The 19,614-nt window shown below is 39.5% G+C and overlaps 1 protein-coding gene across 1 annotated transcript in view; it reads left to right on the top strand.

The window, feature by feature from the left end:
- LSAMP (limbic system associated membrane protein) overlaps positions 1-19,614 on the top strand; it is a gene marked incomplete at its 5' end in the record, with an annotated part of 306,800 nt that overhangs the window by 252,617 nt on the left and 34,569 nt on the right. The window contains 3 exons of the mRNA XM_017855961.1: positions 6,293-6,427; positions 16,332-16,452; positions 16,917-17,065. Coding sequence (XP_017711450.1) covers positions 6,293-6,427; positions 16,332-16,452; positions 16,917-17,065 — 405 coding nt within the window. The remainder of the gene's footprint in view (positions 1-6,292; positions 6,428-16,331; positions 16,453-16,916; positions 17,066-19,614) is intronic.

Raw genomic sequence — 19,614 nt, 5'->3', positions numbered from 1 at the left:
GTGAAAAGTGAGGATGAGAAGTGTTTCAGCCTTTGGACAGCAACATTGTCAAACACCAAGGGATCTCTCAGGTGTAATGTGAAGCGGAGAAGCAAAAACTTCAAAGAATCTGGAGAGAGACATGGCTGGAAATACAAACAGAACCCTACTGCAGGCATCTTTTCTAGATTTCTTGTGTTTCTTTCTGTCTTCCTTTCCTTATCATTTTTGTGTAGAACATGATGTGCTGGAAAGCAGGGAAGAAAACAAAAACAGGAATAGGTGAGCATGTCCTTAGGGGAAAACAAAAGGAAAACATGAAACATACTGTAAGAACAGAAACATGGTAGAGCATTTGAAGTTCTCACAGGAAACTTCAAATGGCATCATTGATTCGTGATCTTTTTTCCTCTAATTTTCATAGGTAGAAGTTCATAGCTTGCTTTTCTTGCTTACCTACTTCATTCACTCCAATCACAGACCCACACAAACACAAATATACACACATATACACCTTGCAAGATAAATTCCAGTGCTTTGCTTTTTATTAAACTGTATGTATGTTTATGTTTATAGCTAATGTGTTTATAGCCACTTACATGTAAATATTCAAAAGTAGATGAGTGAAAGGAATAGCCACCTCATTTCAAGCACATCTTCCCATCTGGGGAAGATTGATCTACTGAGATGCTGTACTTACAAAAGTCTTCTCAGAACAGTGAAAAAATGATCCATTCATTTCCTAACATACTTTCCTTGGAATTCTAAATTTTTAAAGTCACGAAATGCTTGAATTTAGCAAGTTTCCCAAACTGTATTTTTTTGTATCTCAAATATAAGGAAAGACAGGTACTATAATGATTGTTAGAGGAATAGTCTTTAAAAAATGTTTTTAATTCCAAATATGGGTCTGGTTGTCATGTCCTGGGAAGTTTTTGAGACTAGTACTGCTCTGTTTAGTGAGCAAATATTTGAGGATGAGGAAATGTGTGTGCTGCTCCCGAAAAGTTAACAGTAAAATCTTATATGTAAATAACTAGTTGTGTGTGTGTGTGTGTGTGTGTGTGCGTGTGTGTGTCTGTGCATGTGTGTGTGTGAGAGAGAGAGACAGAGAGACAGAGAGAGAAAGAGAGAGAGATGGGAGGATAGAAGGAAGGAGAGGGAGGAGAGAAAGAAAGGGAATGAGAGAAAGCAGCACCATGGAAGTACATTTAATTTCAAATGGCTCCTTGTTACAAATGCTTGGTTGACCTTATAAATCTAAATAAGTCAACATTTTGCATAGGAACTTCAGGGTTCACTAAAGTATGGAACTCTGAAGGCACTGTACTCAGAAGGCAGCACCTGGCATACTTTAATTGGAGTTATTCCTGGCTGATTTGCCTCCACATTGGGGAACATAGGAGAGAACACTTTTCTCTTGCCATTAGCTCTAGGCCCTTCTTTCTGACCTATGAAGAAATATTAAAAGAACTAATATGTACAACTTCAGTAAACAGAGACTAAGAAGGGATATGCTAATTATGTGCAAGAGTTTAAAAGGTGCATACACTGAGGAGGATGAGAATTTATTTAGCCTGGTAGCTGAATATTGCCAGGAGACACAAAAACACATTAAGCAAAGGGAGATTTAAACTAAACATTAGATCCCAGAATAAATACAACACTCAGCGATGTGAGCAGGCTTGTGGAAATTGGTTGAGATGTTTAAAATACCAAAATACTGAAATCTGCATTTCAAGTAAACATTTTTGTAAGGACAAAAAATAATAGGAACAAGAGAACGACCCAAATTGTGGCCATAGAATCCGTCTACCAGAGAACTTAAACAGTAGGTTTTGTGTCGGTTTCTGGCCTGAGAGTCTTTTTAAGGTTGAGAGAATAAAAGACAATATTGGCAGGACCCTGGGGTTGAGAGTAGCCAGTCAGGGAAAACTGAAAGAAGTGGAGAAAAGTTACCCTCTTGGGGACAGGCACATGGGGACAAAGGGAAATAAAGGAACAGAAGAATCTGAGTGCATTTTAGAATTTTGTGACTCAAGATTCAGGTGGTATATTCCATGCCTTAAAACAAGAAATGGCACTTGCTGAGATTGTATCGTGCCTGTGTCCACAGGGAGCTCTGTTGGTTTCCAAAACGATAACTCGCCATGGCAGATAATTCCTTGGGACGTGGCCAGATATGCCCCTGTGTAGTCATTCAGCAACAGAGTACTCAGCACACCCTTTCTTCCCCAGTAAGAGAACTCTATTCGGATCATTAAAAGGCAATGGAGTTTTATGCCAACTTCTCTGACAGAAATACTTAGCCACTTTTCAATGCTTAGCTCTATCTCTTAAACTACATGAAGTGCTGACAATAACTCTAGAATCTCTTTGAGTTTCTTAATTCAGTTCAGATTTATCTCAGTCCATTCTGGTTACTATAACAAAAATACCATAGACTGGGTAGCTTACAAACAACTGAAATGTATTTCTCGCAGTTTCAGAGCTTGGGAAGTCCAAGATCAAGGTGCCAGCAAATTTGCTGTGTGATGAGTGCCCAATTCCTGATTCAGAGACAGCTGTCTTTTCTCTGTGTCCTTACATGGCAGAAGAGGCGAAGGAACTCTGGAGTTTCTGTTTTCTTTTCTTTTTTCATTTTTTTTTTTTTTTTCTTTTGAGATGGAGTCTTGCTCTGTCACCCAGGCTGGAGTGCAGTGGCTCAATCTCAGCTCACTGCAACCTCCGCCTCCTAGGTTGAAGCAATTCTCCTGTCTCAGCCTCCCAAATAGCTGGGATCACAGGCATATGCCACCATGCCCAGCTAAGTTTTTTGTATTTTTAGTAGAAACGGGGTTTCACCATGTTGGCCAGGCTCATTTCGAACTCTTGACCTCAAGTGACCCACCCGCCTCAGCCTCCCAAAGTGCTAGGGCTACAGGCGTAAGTCACCAATACCCAGCCTGCAGCTTCTTTTATAAGTACACTAATCTCATTCATGAAGCCTCCATCTTCCTGACCTAATCACCTCCAAAGAGGTATACTTCCAAATACCACCATCACTTTGGGGATTAAGTTTCAACATATGAATTTTGGAGAAACACAAGCATTGAGTCTGTAGCAAGCTAACTCAACAAACATTTATTGAGTGACTAATCTGAGCCAAACCCTGTGCTAGTTCACGAGGATATTATGAGTAAGGCATGGTCCCTGCGGCGCTTACAATCTGGAGCTTTGGCTTTCCAGCAACAGAAAAGCTCCCCTTTCCTGTTAAATTTCTGTGAATTGGTAAGAAATTCTCAAGTGAAGCAATAGAGATAACGCATTATGGGAAAAGTCTCCTGGGTGTGACTAGAACAGACTAATCAGGAAGGGCCAGGGAATGCAAGAGTTTCAACTGGAGGATCCAGGGGATAGGGAAAGAAAGCATGACAAAAGGGAGGGCCCAGGGATGTCTTTCAATGTTTTAAATTCAGTTTCTGGCCTGAGAGTCTTCTTAAGGTTGAGAGAATGAAAGGAAATACTGGCAGGACTCTTGGGTTGAGAGCAGCCAGTCAGAACTGAAAAAACTGGAGAAAATGTGCTCTCATGAGAACGGACACATCAGGGAAAAGGAAAGAAAGGAGCAAGAGAATTGTTGGATGAGTTTGGTTGGATGATGGAATACAGTGCAGTTTCCTCTGTCTGTAGTTGATTTGCACCTGGAGCCTGCTCCCACTTTATTGAGACAGCTATGCACATTGTGTGCTAGAGACAGAGGCTGCCATTGGAGAGGAGGAGAGCTATCACAGGAGAAGCAAAAATGATGTCTCTGCCTCCCATGTGGGTCTCTTAAGGGAAAACTCTCCTTTTATCCTCAGGTAGTTTAGAGACATGAGATTGAAAGTTTATCTGATAAGGATATGTTTTGTTATCTGCTTATCAGGAACAAATGAGATTATTAATATTTATATTGGTAACGTAAGAATGCCAGGCCCCAAACACAATAAATATTGTTTTATTTTCTCTCATTCATCTTAATACTTACTTTCATAGGTGTCATCTTCCAGAATTGGTAGGGCTTTAGTTGGTGCAGCTAAAAATAATCTTTCTCTCTCCTGCAACTGTTTTGTTTTGTTTTAGAAATTCAAAAGCAAAGTAGGGACCCATAATCCACCATTTCTAGGTATTTCATGGGAACTGGAAAGAATTCAGTGTTGCCAACCATCTCTAAGATTATCCTTGTTCTCTCGTTCTACTGACAGCTCTGTCCCCAACCAAGATTAAGAGTACGGGTGGGGGATATGCAGGATGGGAAGAAATACTAAAACATTCTAAAATTATTGTTAACTATTTTCTCATTACAATTTACCATTATGCTCAAAATAAATAATGCTATCTTACTTTCTATTCCACCTCTGCATTCTAGGTTTTCAATGAGCTTACACCTATTTCTGCCTGCTAAATAAAAAACTAATTGTCAAAGTTGCCATTAGCCTTCAGGGTATTTATGTTCAGCTAGAAGAGTCTTAGCATCAAATAGTTGGCATGACACTTAGTCCATAGAAATAATATGCAGGAAAGATCTTTTTACCCCTTCAATCCCAAATCCTGGCCAATTAATCCAGAAAAGTGGCCAGTTACCTTTCTGAGATTACTTTTTCTTCCCTACTACATTCTACTTCTGTAACATGTAAAATCAGATCTAAGTACTTGCTTTAAATTTTGGCAAGGAAGAAGAGAAAAACGTAGACAGGAAAACATTAACCTCTTATAAAAAAAAAATACATTCTCAGTAGAAGCATATGCTAGATAATGTGCAGAACTTCAGAATCAAATAATGGTATATTACTCTTGCCTGTTTTTTTAATCAAGATTGTATAGCCTTCTCAAAACTAGTGATATTGACAATTGAGAGAAGACTTGAAGCTTGGAATATCCAGAGAGTTGTGTTATAGAATGTTAGCAAAGAAGCCCCATGTTCTGTTGGGAGCCTAGTTAACAGGTTTAACTGACATATTTAGAGTAAATTTATCTCCTTGCTAACTGTCTGTTATGTTGATTTGGTCATCAGGGAATTTCCAGAAAGGAAAACAGCTTGTGACATTTGAGCAGAGCTAATGACTGGTACCATTTAGTGTGGAATGACCAGGAGCATCATGGTTGCAGGACTGCGTTCTTTAACACCCTCCCCAGCTGCTCTATCCTAACTCGTGTAACAGTGGAGTTTTGAAATTTGGGGGTAAGGGGGTTCAATTTAGCTAGAGTTGAAGTCCTTGGACCTTTCTGGCCAAGCTCTGGCTAAGCTCTTCCTGCTGCCCAATCTCATTTCCTCATGACCTTCTCTTTCTTCTTTTCATTTTTCTCCCCCTCCACTTCTTTCTTGTTTCTCTCTCCATCTCTTCAGGAAGAACATAGTTTAATCAATTATACTCCACATAGGGGAATTTAAACAAGGTTTCCTAAGTTGAGATTTCTTTACTAAAATGCACACACTCAACTATGTAGATTTTTCCAAACAGGACCTCCCTATTTCTAATCCCAACTTTTAAGCCAGTAATATTTAACTCCCTACCCCAAACCCCAGATGACACAGTCCATCACAAACACACCATCAGCAGCACATTCTCATGGATCTGGCCCATGGCCTAAAAGCCTCTATGATGATGTAGTTTGATATGAAACAGAGATCACAACTGTCAAGGCAGTCTAGCATACAATCCTTATGAACAGAATTTAATAGAATCTGGAGAAGAGTGGTGGTTTCTCAAAAGGAAGCCACTTTGTCTAATAACAGCGTTGGTGTAAAGAGTGCCTTGCAACAACAACAAAAAAGAGTGCTTTGCAGCATGGTGTAATAGATGATGTTGGTGCCATAGCCCCTCAGAACACTTTATGATTTGCATGTACCTCCCGCCAGCTCCTACTTTGTTCTAAACCCTTAACCAGTGACTGGTGAGTGCATGCACCTATAAACACCCCAGCTCCCAGCCTCATGATCAGAATAATTTTGAAGTGGGACATGAGCTGTCCCCAGGCCTCCCTGAAAGACTGAGCCACAGTTGCTCTCTGTGGGACTTAGCTTGACATTGCACCCTTGCTTGACTTCTTTCTCTTCCAAGTCCCACTTTCCCATTTTCTTTCTGGTTTTTCCTGAGAGCATTTTCTACTCAATCACTTTCACAAGACTTTTTGTCTTGAGGTCTGCTTCTGTGGAATCTGATGTCAGACAAAGTACATTGTCAAATCATTGAAAAGAAATATGGATTTATTGCTTTTAAAAAGAATAATGAGAGGATCTGCTGCCTATTTCAGACTTTAAAAAAGAATCATGAAAACCTCTGTTTTTCAGGAAGAGAATTTGAAGGAGAAGAAGAATATCTGGAGATCCTCGGCATCACCAGGGAGCAGTCAGGCAAATATGAGTGCAAAGCTGCCAACGAGGTCTCCTCAGCGGATGTCAAACAAGTCAAGGTCACTGTGAACTGTGAGTACAGCAGGAGCCAGTGGGTGCTAGGTGCCCAGGGTGCACCTCTACCTCCAGTGAGCTCTAAAGATTCCATTAGCAAAAGAGCATTGTACTTCAAGCAGATGCTCCTCTGGCCAGGAATGTACATTTATACATTGAACACATCCAAGGGCAGGACTTGGCTTTTGAATTTGATAAATCAACTCTAAATGTAATCCGTAATACATTTAACAATACCCTTTTTTACTCACACTACAGAATTAAGAAAACATGATCAGACAGCACTAACATTGCTGACGGTCACTATGCTGGTCTTCGTGGAAATCAAGGTCATACTATTTAAGAAAAAAACAACAATTTGTATCTGGTTTAACTGGAATTTCCATGTTAACGCATTGTTTGTCAGGAGGGAATGCCTCAAGATTATATTTTATCCTCTGCTAGTTAAATAATTGGCCTTGGGAACAAATTAGAGCCACTGTGGTCGGATACCATGTGTCCCTGATGGCTAACAGGAATGTCTGATAAGTTAATTTCCGTTACCTATTTGTCCCAAAGTATGGGCATTAGAAAGGAAGATTTCACTAAGATGCATAGGTAAGTGGGCATACTTTGAACTTCTCGGATGAAAGGATTCTTAGATGTAGTTCAAAAGAGGGTGGGCGGAGGGAGGATCTATATGATGTGTGTCACCCAGCAAAGGAATAAAGAGAATTGGTTTACCCTGTTCAGTTAGCACTGACTCTACATCACTCAAATTCAAGTTCCCACATCACACAACTATGGCTAGTGGCAGGGACAAAGGGAAGCTCTGACAGTTCTTCCCTTCTATGCATTGAATGCACACACATCCTACATACACACACATAGGCACACAGACATACATGTACAAACATCTTAACCCATATTTGAAAGTATCCTTCAGGCTGTGATGAGTACTTTCTGTCATCTCATGTCTTCCTATGTGCCAGAGATTTTATATTAATTCTCTCTTTTCTACTCAACAACCCCAGCAAGGTAGATATAATTGAGACCATTTTAGAGTTTGAAAAACTGTAGCCCAAGGAGGTAAAACTGCCCCTTCAAAATGACACAGAAAGTAAATGTAAGAAAAGGGATTCAGACTCAGGTCCAATTGATTCTAAAGCCCACACTCTCACGAGGAAGATAAGGAATTTTCAGTTCCACATACCTACTATGTGCAGCATTGAGTTAAGAGATTTATATTGGTTGGGCACGGTGGCTCACCCCTGGAATCCCAACACTTGGGGAGGCCGAGGCAGGTGGATCACCTGAGGTCAGGAGTTTGAGACCAGCCTGGCCAACATGATGAAACCCTGTCTGTACTAAAAATACAAAAATTAGCCAGGTGTGGTGGCAGGTGCCTACAATCCCAGTTACTCAGGAGGCTGAGGCAGAAGAATCACTTGAACCCAGGAGGTGGAGGTTTCAGTGAGCCGAGACTGTGCCACTGCACTCCAGCATGGGCAACAAGAGTGAAACTCTGTCTCAAAATAAAGAGAAAGAGAGAGAGAGAGAGAGAGATTGATTGATTGATTTACATTTGTTATTTAATCCCCACAGCCATTTTAAACCTATGAGTTAAGCATTATTAGTCTTACTTTAGAAATGTGGAAACTGAGGCTTGGAGAGCTGAGGAAACTTGCTAAAGTTTACTCAGCCTGTGCTGGGATGCACCATTACCTGTGGCCTTGCTCCAGCCTTGCAGACTTCTGAAACCAGCAGCAAAATCTCTTTCACACCAAACCTAGAGGAATCCAATAGATACAAATGACTCTGCTATAGTTTATGGCACTCATTTCCAAGAAGCAAGGGGCTGCATTGCATGAGTTCTGAAGTGCTTCTATCCCTAGCTGTCTTCAAACTTTTTAGTAATAGAGTTTTGAAATGCCAGTTATTACTATTCTTTTCTAGTGCTGAGTGTGTTTCAAAGACACATTAATGATCGCAATATTATAAAATGCTTTAGGACCTTTTTGTCACATGAAAGGCAACTTCTCTGGCTGTTTGTATAAGTTTATAATTAGATTAGCTTCTTTTATGTACACACAACCATGCCATCATCTTCCATCTCTTCCCTGACTTTTGGAGTTAAGATTTCATTTTCTCTTAATTGACCTTCATCTTAATTAGATTTGTGAAAGTCCGATCATGGTGTACATAGAAAATATTTATGCTTCCATTGTGTGAAACATCAAAGTGGTCTGAATTGCAGATGGTTCCCAAGATCAAAGCTAGCCGCCTGGGTCCTATTATTATTGGTACAATTAGTCTGACATTGCTTCTTCTTGACTGTCCCCAAAGTGTAATTTAAAGCAGAAGAAAATACTTATAATTTTCAAGAAAAGACTTTTATGAAAATGTGAGCTTTTGCTAATGATGAGTGAACCACAGAATATGGACAGAACCCTGAGATTCTAAAAAGATACCTCATAACAAATTATATGGAAAACTATAATGAGTTTAGTCACATATCCAGTATGTCCTAACAAGCAGGACCTAGCATGTGCCTGACCTTATAAAAATTGCTCAGTAAATGTGTATTGAATAAGTAGGTGAAAAACTCACAGATAAACTCTGCCCTCTTAACATTTCTCCAAATTTTGCAAATAATATGGTCACAAATCTGGAAAAATATTGTATCCATTTCCTTTGGAATCACCTTTTACCAAAACCTCATGAGCTGTATTTATATTATATCACAACTAGTCATCACAGCACTTGTCCTGTTCAAACAATTCATCCAACTTAAATATAGTTGTATTAAGTAGATGAAGTCTCTCAGATTGAATTATGGAACCAAGTCTGCCTAGCAACACTCTTGCATACAGAGAAATGCCCAGGATCACCTCTGTCACTTCATCTAATCCTGCTGGCCATGAAATCCATTATTTAAACTGATTCTGCTTCCTTTTCGAAACACAGGCTTTGGAATTAGGTCAGGGGATCAGGATGGTTAAGATAACTACTGGCCAAATAGATTATTGCAATGAACAGACCCTGAGTACTACCACTACAAGAAAGAAAAAATCTCAGGGCTGTTAACTTTCTCCCACCAGCACTTCATCGACTCATTTACTCAGTTGCCAACAGATGTTTGTTGCAGGGCACTGAGAGACTAGAGCAGTAAAGAAGAGAGACATAACAGTCTCTCCTGTTGAGCTCACAAGCTGGATTCTATGGTCTCTCCTTTTTACTTCTTTTGGATAGCACTTCTCTGCAGTAGGCATACAGCATTACACGTAGCCACTTTTACATGCAAAATCTATTTTCTAAGTGGCAGGAGGTCCTAGAATTTACAGAAAGCTAAAATGTTGGCTCAAAATCTCTTCAATTGAATAAGCTTAGTATAAATTAGACAACAGACAGGACTCCCAGGTTTCTGTATCTTACCCACAAAGTAACTGTTAATTTCTTTCAGATACCAGTCCTAGGGACAGCCTATTCTTTCACTGCAGGTTCTAGGTGCAGTTCCTCAATTTCAGTTCTCACAGTGCATTAAATGTAACTATTTTTGAGTTTGTCTCATCCTAGTGCCCAGTACACCTAGAATAATATATAGCACCTAGTAAATGTTTAACAAATACAAACTGTTAATTTTATATAGACTCTTGCAATACTGGACTCCTTCCCTATTCCTGGAGAATTTTTTCTCAAAAGTTGCTCCCAGCTCTCAAGCCTGTCCCCGCCCCACTGACCAGCTGATGTTCCCACCTTCCACTTTCCCGCAGGTCTCTCTCCAAATAGGTTCACATTGTCATCCTCACAACTCCTTTTCCCTTTATTTGTCTCTCTCTTTGAATTTGTTTCTGCCTCCACCCTGGTGTCCAGAGCTAATCAACTCAATCAACACTCATGCTGGGGCACTTGGGGAGCTGACATTTCTAAATGTGAGCTTGCCTTACCTTGTAGAGCCATTTATTTAGAGGAAGCAGAGGTTGTCACAGAATACACAATTGGGCTGGAGAGACCTGTTGCCTCCAGATAATGTGTATGTGTTTTAACTGGTATCTTCAGTGATTTGATTCAAAAATCACCTAATGAGAAAACATTAGGAAAATAACTTTTTTGTTTGTTTGTTTGTTTTTGAGGCAGGGTCTCACCCTGTTGCCCAGGCTGGAGTGCAGTGGCCCAATCTCAGCTAAGTGCAACCTCTGCCTCCCGGGTTCAAGCAATTCTCATGCCTCAGCCTCCCAAGTAGCTGGGATTACAGGCACGTGCCACCACACCCGACTAATTTTTGTATTTTTAGTAGAGACTGGGATTCACCGTGTTGACCAGGCTGATCTCAAACTCTTGATTTTAAGAGATCTGCCTGCCTTGGCCAGAAAAATAACTGTTTAATATGGAACCAGACTGGCCAGCTTCTCTAGCTTTTCATAGTTACACCTATTCAGTCTCCATGCTCATCTTTAGTTTATTCTTGCCTTTGGGTAGGTAATGGTAAAGACATATCCTAATACTTATGAATCGATTATGAGGTCTTCAGAGGAAATATTCAGTGACAACCCAGAGTACTACAATGTTTCGTTATAATTTTGCAATATGGACAGGAACCATAATTTTCTAAGCACCTTCAGAGTACCCAGACTCTCCTAGAGATTTCATATCAATTCACTGTAGTCATCACACCAACAGTGGCCAACTATATTAATCCATTCTCACACTGCTGTAAAGAACTGCCCGAGACTGGGTAATTTAGAAAGGAAAGAGGTTTAATTGACTCACAGTTCCACATGGCTGAGGAGGCCTCAGGAAACTTACAATCATGGTAGAAAACAAAGGGGAAACAAGGCACATTCTTCACAAGGTGGCAGGAAAGGGAATGAGTGCAGGAGGAACTACCAAACCCTTATAAAACCAACAGATCTCATGAGAACTCATTCACTATCATGAGAACAGCATGGGGGAACTGCCCTCACGATTCAATTACCTCCACCTGGTCTTTTCCTTGACACATAGGGATTATGGGGAATTACAATTTGAGATGAGATTTTGGCGAGGAACCCAGCCAAACCATATCACCAAACAAATGGGAGGGTGTATTGGGCCTGGTCTGCCCCAGTGAGAAGTATTTACTTTATCACTGGCATTGTTTAATATTACTGGCACATGGTGACTTAAAAAAAAAAAAAGCAACTCTAAATCAGTCTTATTATCATTTCTAAATTCTCTACAGATAATGTGTTTTTTATTGCCTACACCCTCTGCCTCTGCTGCTTTTTACACGGCTGCACACTACCCATGGGAGATGATCTATATCATCCCCATGTAGAGAGGACGAAAACAAAGCTCAGTGAGCGTAAGCATGCTCTGACACAAAATCAAACAGCTTTTGTAAGTGGTAGACTTGGAACTCAAACCCAGGTCTAACTCCAAAGTTCTTTCTTTATCCATGATACCAAGTGAATAATAATACTATAAAATAATACACGTAATCACTTTGGGTGTTAAAAGTGCTCTCATATTAATGACTTCATCTGATATTTACATCAAACTCGTGAGATAGACGGACAGGCATCATTGTCTATATTCCTAGGTGAGGGGCTGCAAGGGAGCATTGTGTCCCATGGTAACAACCTAAGTGGCACTAGCAGAGATTGCATCTGCATTTCCTGACTCCTAATACAGGTTTATATCCACTGTGTCACCACATGTTGTGCCATTGTTGGTACCCTATAAATAATAGAAATATGCAGCATTTATCTTTCCATCTACCAGCATGCTCCCTCCCCTGATTGGTATTTTTTTCCTGTTAGAAATTCATTGTTCTTCAAAAGAATTCATTCAAATAGATGTACCAGAGCAGAGAGGTTCAGAACATGCGTTTCAGAGCATGACAGACCTGGGGTTAAATCCATGGTCCATCCAATACTGACCATGTGAATTTGGACAACTTAGTAACCCTCTGTAAGCTTGTCTTCTCTTTCATAAAATGGGGTTAATCATATTTACCTCCTAGGGCTAATTGTTTGAATAAAGAGGATATCTAAAACCTGGTAGAGTGCTGACATGCAGTAAATGACTATACATTAAATTTTCTATTCAGAATGTTATTCTTTTTTATGAATATTCCCAATATTAGTAAGATTAAATAAATGATATTTTATTTCCTAGTCCTCTGTTTTGTTTCCCTATTCATTCTGATTGAAAAAGTCTTGTTATTGGTGATGTCAGAAGAAGAAAGGCCCTATTAATATTTTCAGAACATGGAATTTTGAATTAATATAAACTGGAAGAGTCCTTTGACAATTGTAAGCTATTCCAAAGTCATATAAAGAATAACAATGGACCTCTCTGTGCAGCATTTTTATGAAGCCACATTTTTATTATGACCGTATTTTGAATAAGGACATCTATTATTTTAACTACACAAGGCATGCTGCAGTATGATTTGTAATAGTCTTTCTTAGCCTCACCTATGCAGAATTCATTACAAATGAATTTTGAAATGTTCATTTCAATAAGCCATGAAAAAATAAACTTGCACCATGGTGTCATTTGAAAAATATTAGAAACAATGAGCTCTTTGTATATTTATCAGTATTCATATATTTACCCTGGTACAAGAAAATTCCTAAGTTTTCAAGGAGAGAAGCAAGTAGCTGGCCTTTGTAACTGACTAGATTAATGCACTTGTAAGTGCTCAATCCTAGTTTCCTGCCAGCTTCCCCATGCTGGGGTCTCTGAAGGGCTAATAAATAGCTTGCTTCTTAGTAATTCAGATTCCAAACAAATTGACAAGTAAGGAAAAGAGTGGTCAGGAGACCTAAATGTTCCCAATTTTAGAGATCAAGGTGGCTAGAGATAATAGCTTAGTGTGGTCGACTTACCTCCCCAATCATGGCAGCCCTGGGATGGGATGGGCCTGCCCACATGAAAGCAGAAAGGAGAGAGCCCAAGTAAGACTTCTGTCATGGAGAAACAGAGGAGAATCTCTGCTACCAGCCAGAAGCTTGGTCCCAAAAGGAAGAAAGGAAAGAGATGAGTCAAACAGGCCCAGTTTCTTCTTCCCAAATTTTTCAATCAGAAAAATCATTTATTTCCCCTGGGCCCTGAAGTGGTAAGGGATGAAGGGTAAATAGTCACCAGTTGGCAGTTATAACCAAGTGGCTCCAGAAAATCACAAACAGTGGTTAAATTTTATTTTACAAATTGGGAAATTGAACAAACAAAATTCATAAGCAAAATTATCTTCAGCCAACATCAATGGGCCACTGTGCTACAGATGATGGAATCACTGGCAGCTTAAGGACACAATACAGTGAGACAAAATGAGGACTGGAAAGTAATGTGTATTGAGTATTCTACTGCTGGTTGTCTATTTCTTTACTTATGAATCTTATCTCAGTGGATGGCATTACCCAGATGCCCAAGCCAGAAATCACAGTGTAGCCTTTTCAACACTGCTTCTTTTCCTCACTCTTATGAAATCCATTTCTAGTCTCATCAGTTCTGAGGCCTAATATCTCTCAGCCTTCAAATGTACTTCCCTGCCTTGGGTTCCATCTTTTTTATTTTTGAGACAGAATCTTGCTGTGTTGCCCAGGCTGAAGTGCAGTGGCTCGATCTCTGCTCACTGCAACCTCCATCTCCTGGGCTCAGGCAATTCTTGTGCTGTAGGTTCCCGAGTAGCTGGGACTACAGGTACACACTACCATACCCAGTTAGTTGTTTGTTTTTTGGTAGAGATGGGGTTTTGCTATGTTGGCCAGGCTGGTCTCAAACTCCTGACCTCAAGTGATCCACCCAATTGGGCCTCCCAAAGTGCTAGGATTATAGGCATAAGCCATCATGCCCAGCCCTAACATTTTATAAGTGAGGAAACGGAAGCAATATGACTATGGGCAAAGTATTAAACTCTCAAATGAGGAAGGACAATCAGGAACAGAGCCTAGATTTGAATTCATGTCTACCAGACTTTAAATCCAAGCCCAGAACCTCTATCCTGTGTCTTTTATTAATATCTCCCCACAGCACCACTACTACTAACTATTGCATTATTCTTTGAACTGATATGCTCTAATGATCTATATAACCAATTTTAGAAGCTAGCTTCTTTTTTAAAAGATAAAATGAAAAGGCTCAAACTGGTACTGATGTTTTCCCAGACCACAAATCTGTTTAAGAGTAGAGTCAAAATCAGACCTCAGATTTCCTCTTCTCGACTGCTAATTCTGGTTCTTAAACCATGGAATAGATAAATGAGTAATTTGGAAAGTTAGCAATTTAAGAGTTAAATTAGTTAAGGGTTTGAAAATACGCTTGGATCATAATGATGCCAACCACCCATTTGTAAAGAATGAGCAGTTTTAACTAGAATTGGGATAGTTTACAGTTGGAAAAGATGCTACAAATCATTAAAATAGGATCCCCTCATTTTATAGGTAATAAAACCAAGGCCCAGAAAGAAAATGTATGATGGGAAGTCCAAACAGCCAAACTCAAACTAAATCCCAGGACTCCTAGTTTCCAATCCAGGGTTCGTTTTACTACAGCATCTTCCCATTTAGTGCTTATATGGAAATAAGGCAGTAAGTCTAAAGCAAAACAATACCAGCAGCAGTAAGACAACAAAACCCCATTTAGCATGTCTGTTTACATACAAGTGTTTATTCAAATGTGCTCTAACTCTGACAGTGATTTAAAAATGTCTAAGCTTATGGGAAAGTAAAATCAAAAAGGAAATTGAAGACAAATCAGATGCTTTCTTGTACATTCTTTTAAACTCAGAGTATTACAGTCTTCTATAGGTAGAAAACTTAGGCAATAGTTTTTTAATATTAAAAAAAAATCAGAAATAAGGAAGATAGACCAGGTGCCGAAGGGCAGGGTTTAAATGAGTTTACCCACTAACGTTCACTTTACTAATTTTCCTAAATAAGCTTTTTCCTCTACAGAGTCTAAACAGAGTGTCTGAGTCTGTTTTTCCCATGTGTACATAACCAAGTTGCCATTTTCTGGCAAACGACCTTTGGACAGGAAAGGCCTTCTCTCCTTGAAGGCCCATAACCTGCACAAACACAGCATCATCCGGTGCAAGAGGCTGAGTCTACAGTCCTAACACAGTCAAGTGGACATGCAAACATTCTTTCCATCCTCGTAGGACTGTTTGAATGAGTCATGGAAAATTAGAGTGTCAAATGTGTTTCCCAGCTGATTTCAAGCCTGTGATAGTTTTGTAGACCCATTCCTGGGCATAAAAATCAAGGGCCCAACTGCCAGAGAGAATAGAAGGCTGATATACCAGTAAGTCTTCTATGTACCAGGATAGGCTTTAAGCCATACCCCCACACATAAAAGCTAAATTTACCTGGGTTGTGGTGATAAGGGAACACATTAAAGAAAAGAAGGTAATCACCTAATATTAGTTTTGTTTGTTTGTTTGTTTCTGAATCCTGCAACAGTATCAGACCAAACTTACATTGGAAAGGCTTTAGCTGGCTATTATTTTCATCAGACTCCTCAAGGCCATCTCAAACTATAATGACAAGAAGAAAAAGAAAAATGGTCAAACTATATGTTGAGATTCCTAAGTCCTTTGGTATCATTGCTTCATTTATAAAAAGAAAAAGCTATACAAATATTTATAATCTATAATTGTATACCATGACCTATTGGAGGAGGGATAAAGAAATTCTAGATTCCATTTCCATAAAACCCTGCTAAGTGTCTCATTTAAGCAAACCAAGTCTATGTTTTCATTAATTATCTCTTATTTTTATTTAGTTTTATGGTGATCAACCCCATTCAGCTGATGATACAATTCATACAAATGGAGCTTTAAGATGGCTCCCTTCCTGCCTCTCTCTAATCAGATTGTCCTTCTTCATTCCTTCCTGAATAGAAATTCTAAGCACCCCGACCCTCATATAAACGTGTGTGCCTGTCCTTCCTACAGATCCTCCCACTATCACAGAATCCAAGAGCAATGAAGCCACCACAGGACGACAAGCTTCACTCAAATGTGAGGCCTCGGCAGTGCCTGCACCTGACTTTGAGTGGTACCGGGATGACACTAGGTATGTGCCAAACCTACCATCCCCCGTGACTCCATTACATGGGCCTGGGGACACCGGAAGCCCCACAACAAAGCCAAAGCCAAGCCAGTTGTAATTGTGTAGAACTATATTCTCACACTCTTCCTTTTTAATATCTCTTATCAAATTCTTTGGGGCCTGTAGCTCTTAAGCTGAAGCCCAAAAGCAGTCAGGTAAAATATGAAAACAGTTCAACGGGTAGCTTTCACCTGCATGTCTTTCTTGCCTATAACAGAAACTCAAACCCATCCCCTAGTTTTCTCTGTTGATGGACATTGATTCTGATAATAAGGCATTGCACAATTAAAATAGGAATTGGGCATGGAACCACAAATCCTAGCTACTTCCTTTCTCTCCTTTTCCTCCAGTGTCAGGTTAGGGAAAGAATTCCTAAGCTAAAACCTTCACCAGTGTTCCTTTCTATTCTTCTGTTTTTGAACTCTTAGGATAAATAGTGCCAATGGTCTTGAGATTAAGAGCACGGAGGGCCAGTCTTCCCTGACGGTGACCAATGTCACTGAGGAGCACTATGGCAACTACACCTGCGTGGCTGCCAACAAGCTGGGGGTCACCAATGCCAGCCTAGTCCTTTTCAGTAAGTATGCCAAAGCAGGGCCCAACTTGGTGGAATTAAATTGACTTTTCACATGAAAAACGTGAAAACCATTCCCTTATCTATTAAAGGTTCACTTAAACACAAATAAGGATATATGCACTGAAACAAAAATGCAAGGTTCTCAGTCCCTGTGCATAGGAGAGATTTATAAATGGAGCAACGTCTCTCTATAGTCTTTCTTACTTCTGATAACTGCCTTGTTGTTTGTTTTCCTTAGTTTTTGTTTTTTTGTTTTGTTTTGTTTTTTCCTGGTTAAGCTGAAATAATATTCAGAGAACACAAGTCTCTTTGGCAGTGGTCCTTTAAGAAGCAGAGGTGACGTAAAAGCCTGGAAATGGATAACAGTGTGTGTGTGTGTGTGTGTGTGTGTGTGTGTGTGTGTGTGTGTGTTGAAGGCAGTGATAAGAGTGATTGAGGAAGAAATATTCAGTGAGAATAGATAAGGTGCTGAGAGAAGGGAGAGGCTGGAAAAAGAAAGTACATTTTTAACAACACAAGAGGAAGGGTGGAATAAATGATTAAAATGTAAAATCTAAAGGAGGAAAAATGGTTGCAGAAAGTTTTCTGTATGACAGGAAGAGACATTACTTTTCTGATATATTTTTGGAACAGAGATGGAATGGTAGGAAAGGGGAACATTTCTGAAGACCAGAGAAGATCCTGAAAGTATACCAAGGAGGGCGCAGTCATTCTAAAGTCACTGATGTTAATAGGAGACCCCACCTTGGAGTCCTGCTCTTTAGCAGCAAGTTAGAGTCAAGTCTCTCACTCCCAGCTTTGTTGGGCTGGTGACTATGAGCACAGAAGAAGATACCCTCTGAGAAACAGAAGGATGCTAAATGGAGTCACAAGAAAATGATAACATTTGGAATAGAGACACATTTATCAGAATAAGCAAAATAAATCAAAAAGTTAGCTCATGCTGAATCAGAAAGTTCATTTGGACTAAAGGGAAAAGTCCAAAATAAGTACTGTTATTATTTTGGAATAACAAACCACTAAGTTGTTTATTTTCTGCACAGATTCTATTGGAAAAACAGGAAATACTATGACCAGAAGAAATGTTTCTATCTTGCTATATTCCATTTAGATGAGCCTTTGAGAAAAAAATCAATTTAAGTGAGAGTTCTCTTGAAATGTAGTGTTAAAGCCATTTTAAAACTGTTTAAGATCCAACTCCATTTATAAAAGCAACAACCACAAATGACTCTAACTTTGGCCTTTAGTTTCTCATTCATAACTCTCATTGACTTCAGTCTGTGACAGTTTGATGAGATACAGTTATACAAATGCTGCCTCCACACGAAGTTTAAAATTCACAACATGTTTACTTGTCTCCAAAGACCAAACATCAGTATTCTTTGCCTCAACTAGAGACATTAATATTCCTAAGACATTTGAGAATATACTTCTTAAGAACTGTAGTTACCTGATTCATTCCTAACATTAAGGATTCCATAAATGCTAGCATGGGGAAACCAGCCTCAACTGGGAATTTAAGATTTACCAAGTCTAAGTTGACCTGGCTAAGTAGAACAACATACACTTATACACTTAAAAAGAAGGTTGTTTAGAGATTAGTAAAGAGAAGATAGAACAACTGGATGAGTTACAGAAAGCGAGCAATTATACATTTGCATCAAAGTATACTTTCTTTCTATTTAACCTAGACTAAGAACTGTGCTAATGATATATTTCAAATAATAAATAAAATATCACCTATAGCCTGAGAGAGAGGAAAGGGAAAGAGGCTGGAAGGATGGAATACTTGAGGGAGGAGGGAAAGTGAGCATAGACTAGGTCAAAGGCAATGAGATCCTGCTAGAGGTCATGGAAGGTAACATCAAGCCCTACAATACCAATGCCCTTAACCCAGTAAAATTGAGAAATGTCAAAAATCTTACAGAGTTTCTGTTTGTAAGCTGAAAATCAGGGAATAATCAGTATATCCTATCACACTGCCCTTTATGATTTAGTAGAAGTCACCCTCCATTATACATTTGAGGATTGTGTGGTGCAGTGATTAATGATGTAGTACTTCCTGGTGGTCCCTCATAGGCACTACCATAGTTGTGTCTTTGGCAGCATGCAGAGGCATCACATGCATCAGCATTTGGTTTAGAATAGATGTCCCACTTTTACGGGAAAGTTAGGAGGTATAATCCTTACTGAAAAATAGAATATGAAAGATCATTAGGCTTTGAGGTAAAAAGGAACTATTCGAATTGCAGAATGTTGTCAAATCTATTGCACTATTTCTTAGATCCAAGGCCTAAGAGCAAACATTTTGGGGGAGAAGCTCTCCTTCTTTTGTAGCAGGACTGGCAGTCCCTCCACCCACCCACCCACCTACCAACAGTTAGTTTTGGGAGGTCCATTGTTACAACCTGCATAGCTAGAACCTTGTATTTCACAGAGTTCTAAAAGAAAAGAAAGGAAAAGAGAGGGAGGGAGATAAAAGAAAGGAAAGATGGAAGGAAGGAAGGAAGGAAGGAAGGAAGGAAGGAAGGAAGGAAGGAAGGAAGGAA

This window comes from Rhinopithecus bieti, unplaced genomic scaffold, assembly GCF_001698545.2.
Source record: "Rhinopithecus bieti isolate Rb0 unplaced genomic scaffold, ASM169854v2 scaffold_41114, whole genome shotgun sequence".
Lineage (NCBI taxonomy): Eukaryota > Metazoa > Chordata > Mammalia > Primates > Cercopithecidae > Rhinopithecus > Rhinopithecus bieti.
This window is presented reverse-complemented; position numbering and strand designations above follow the sequence as displayed.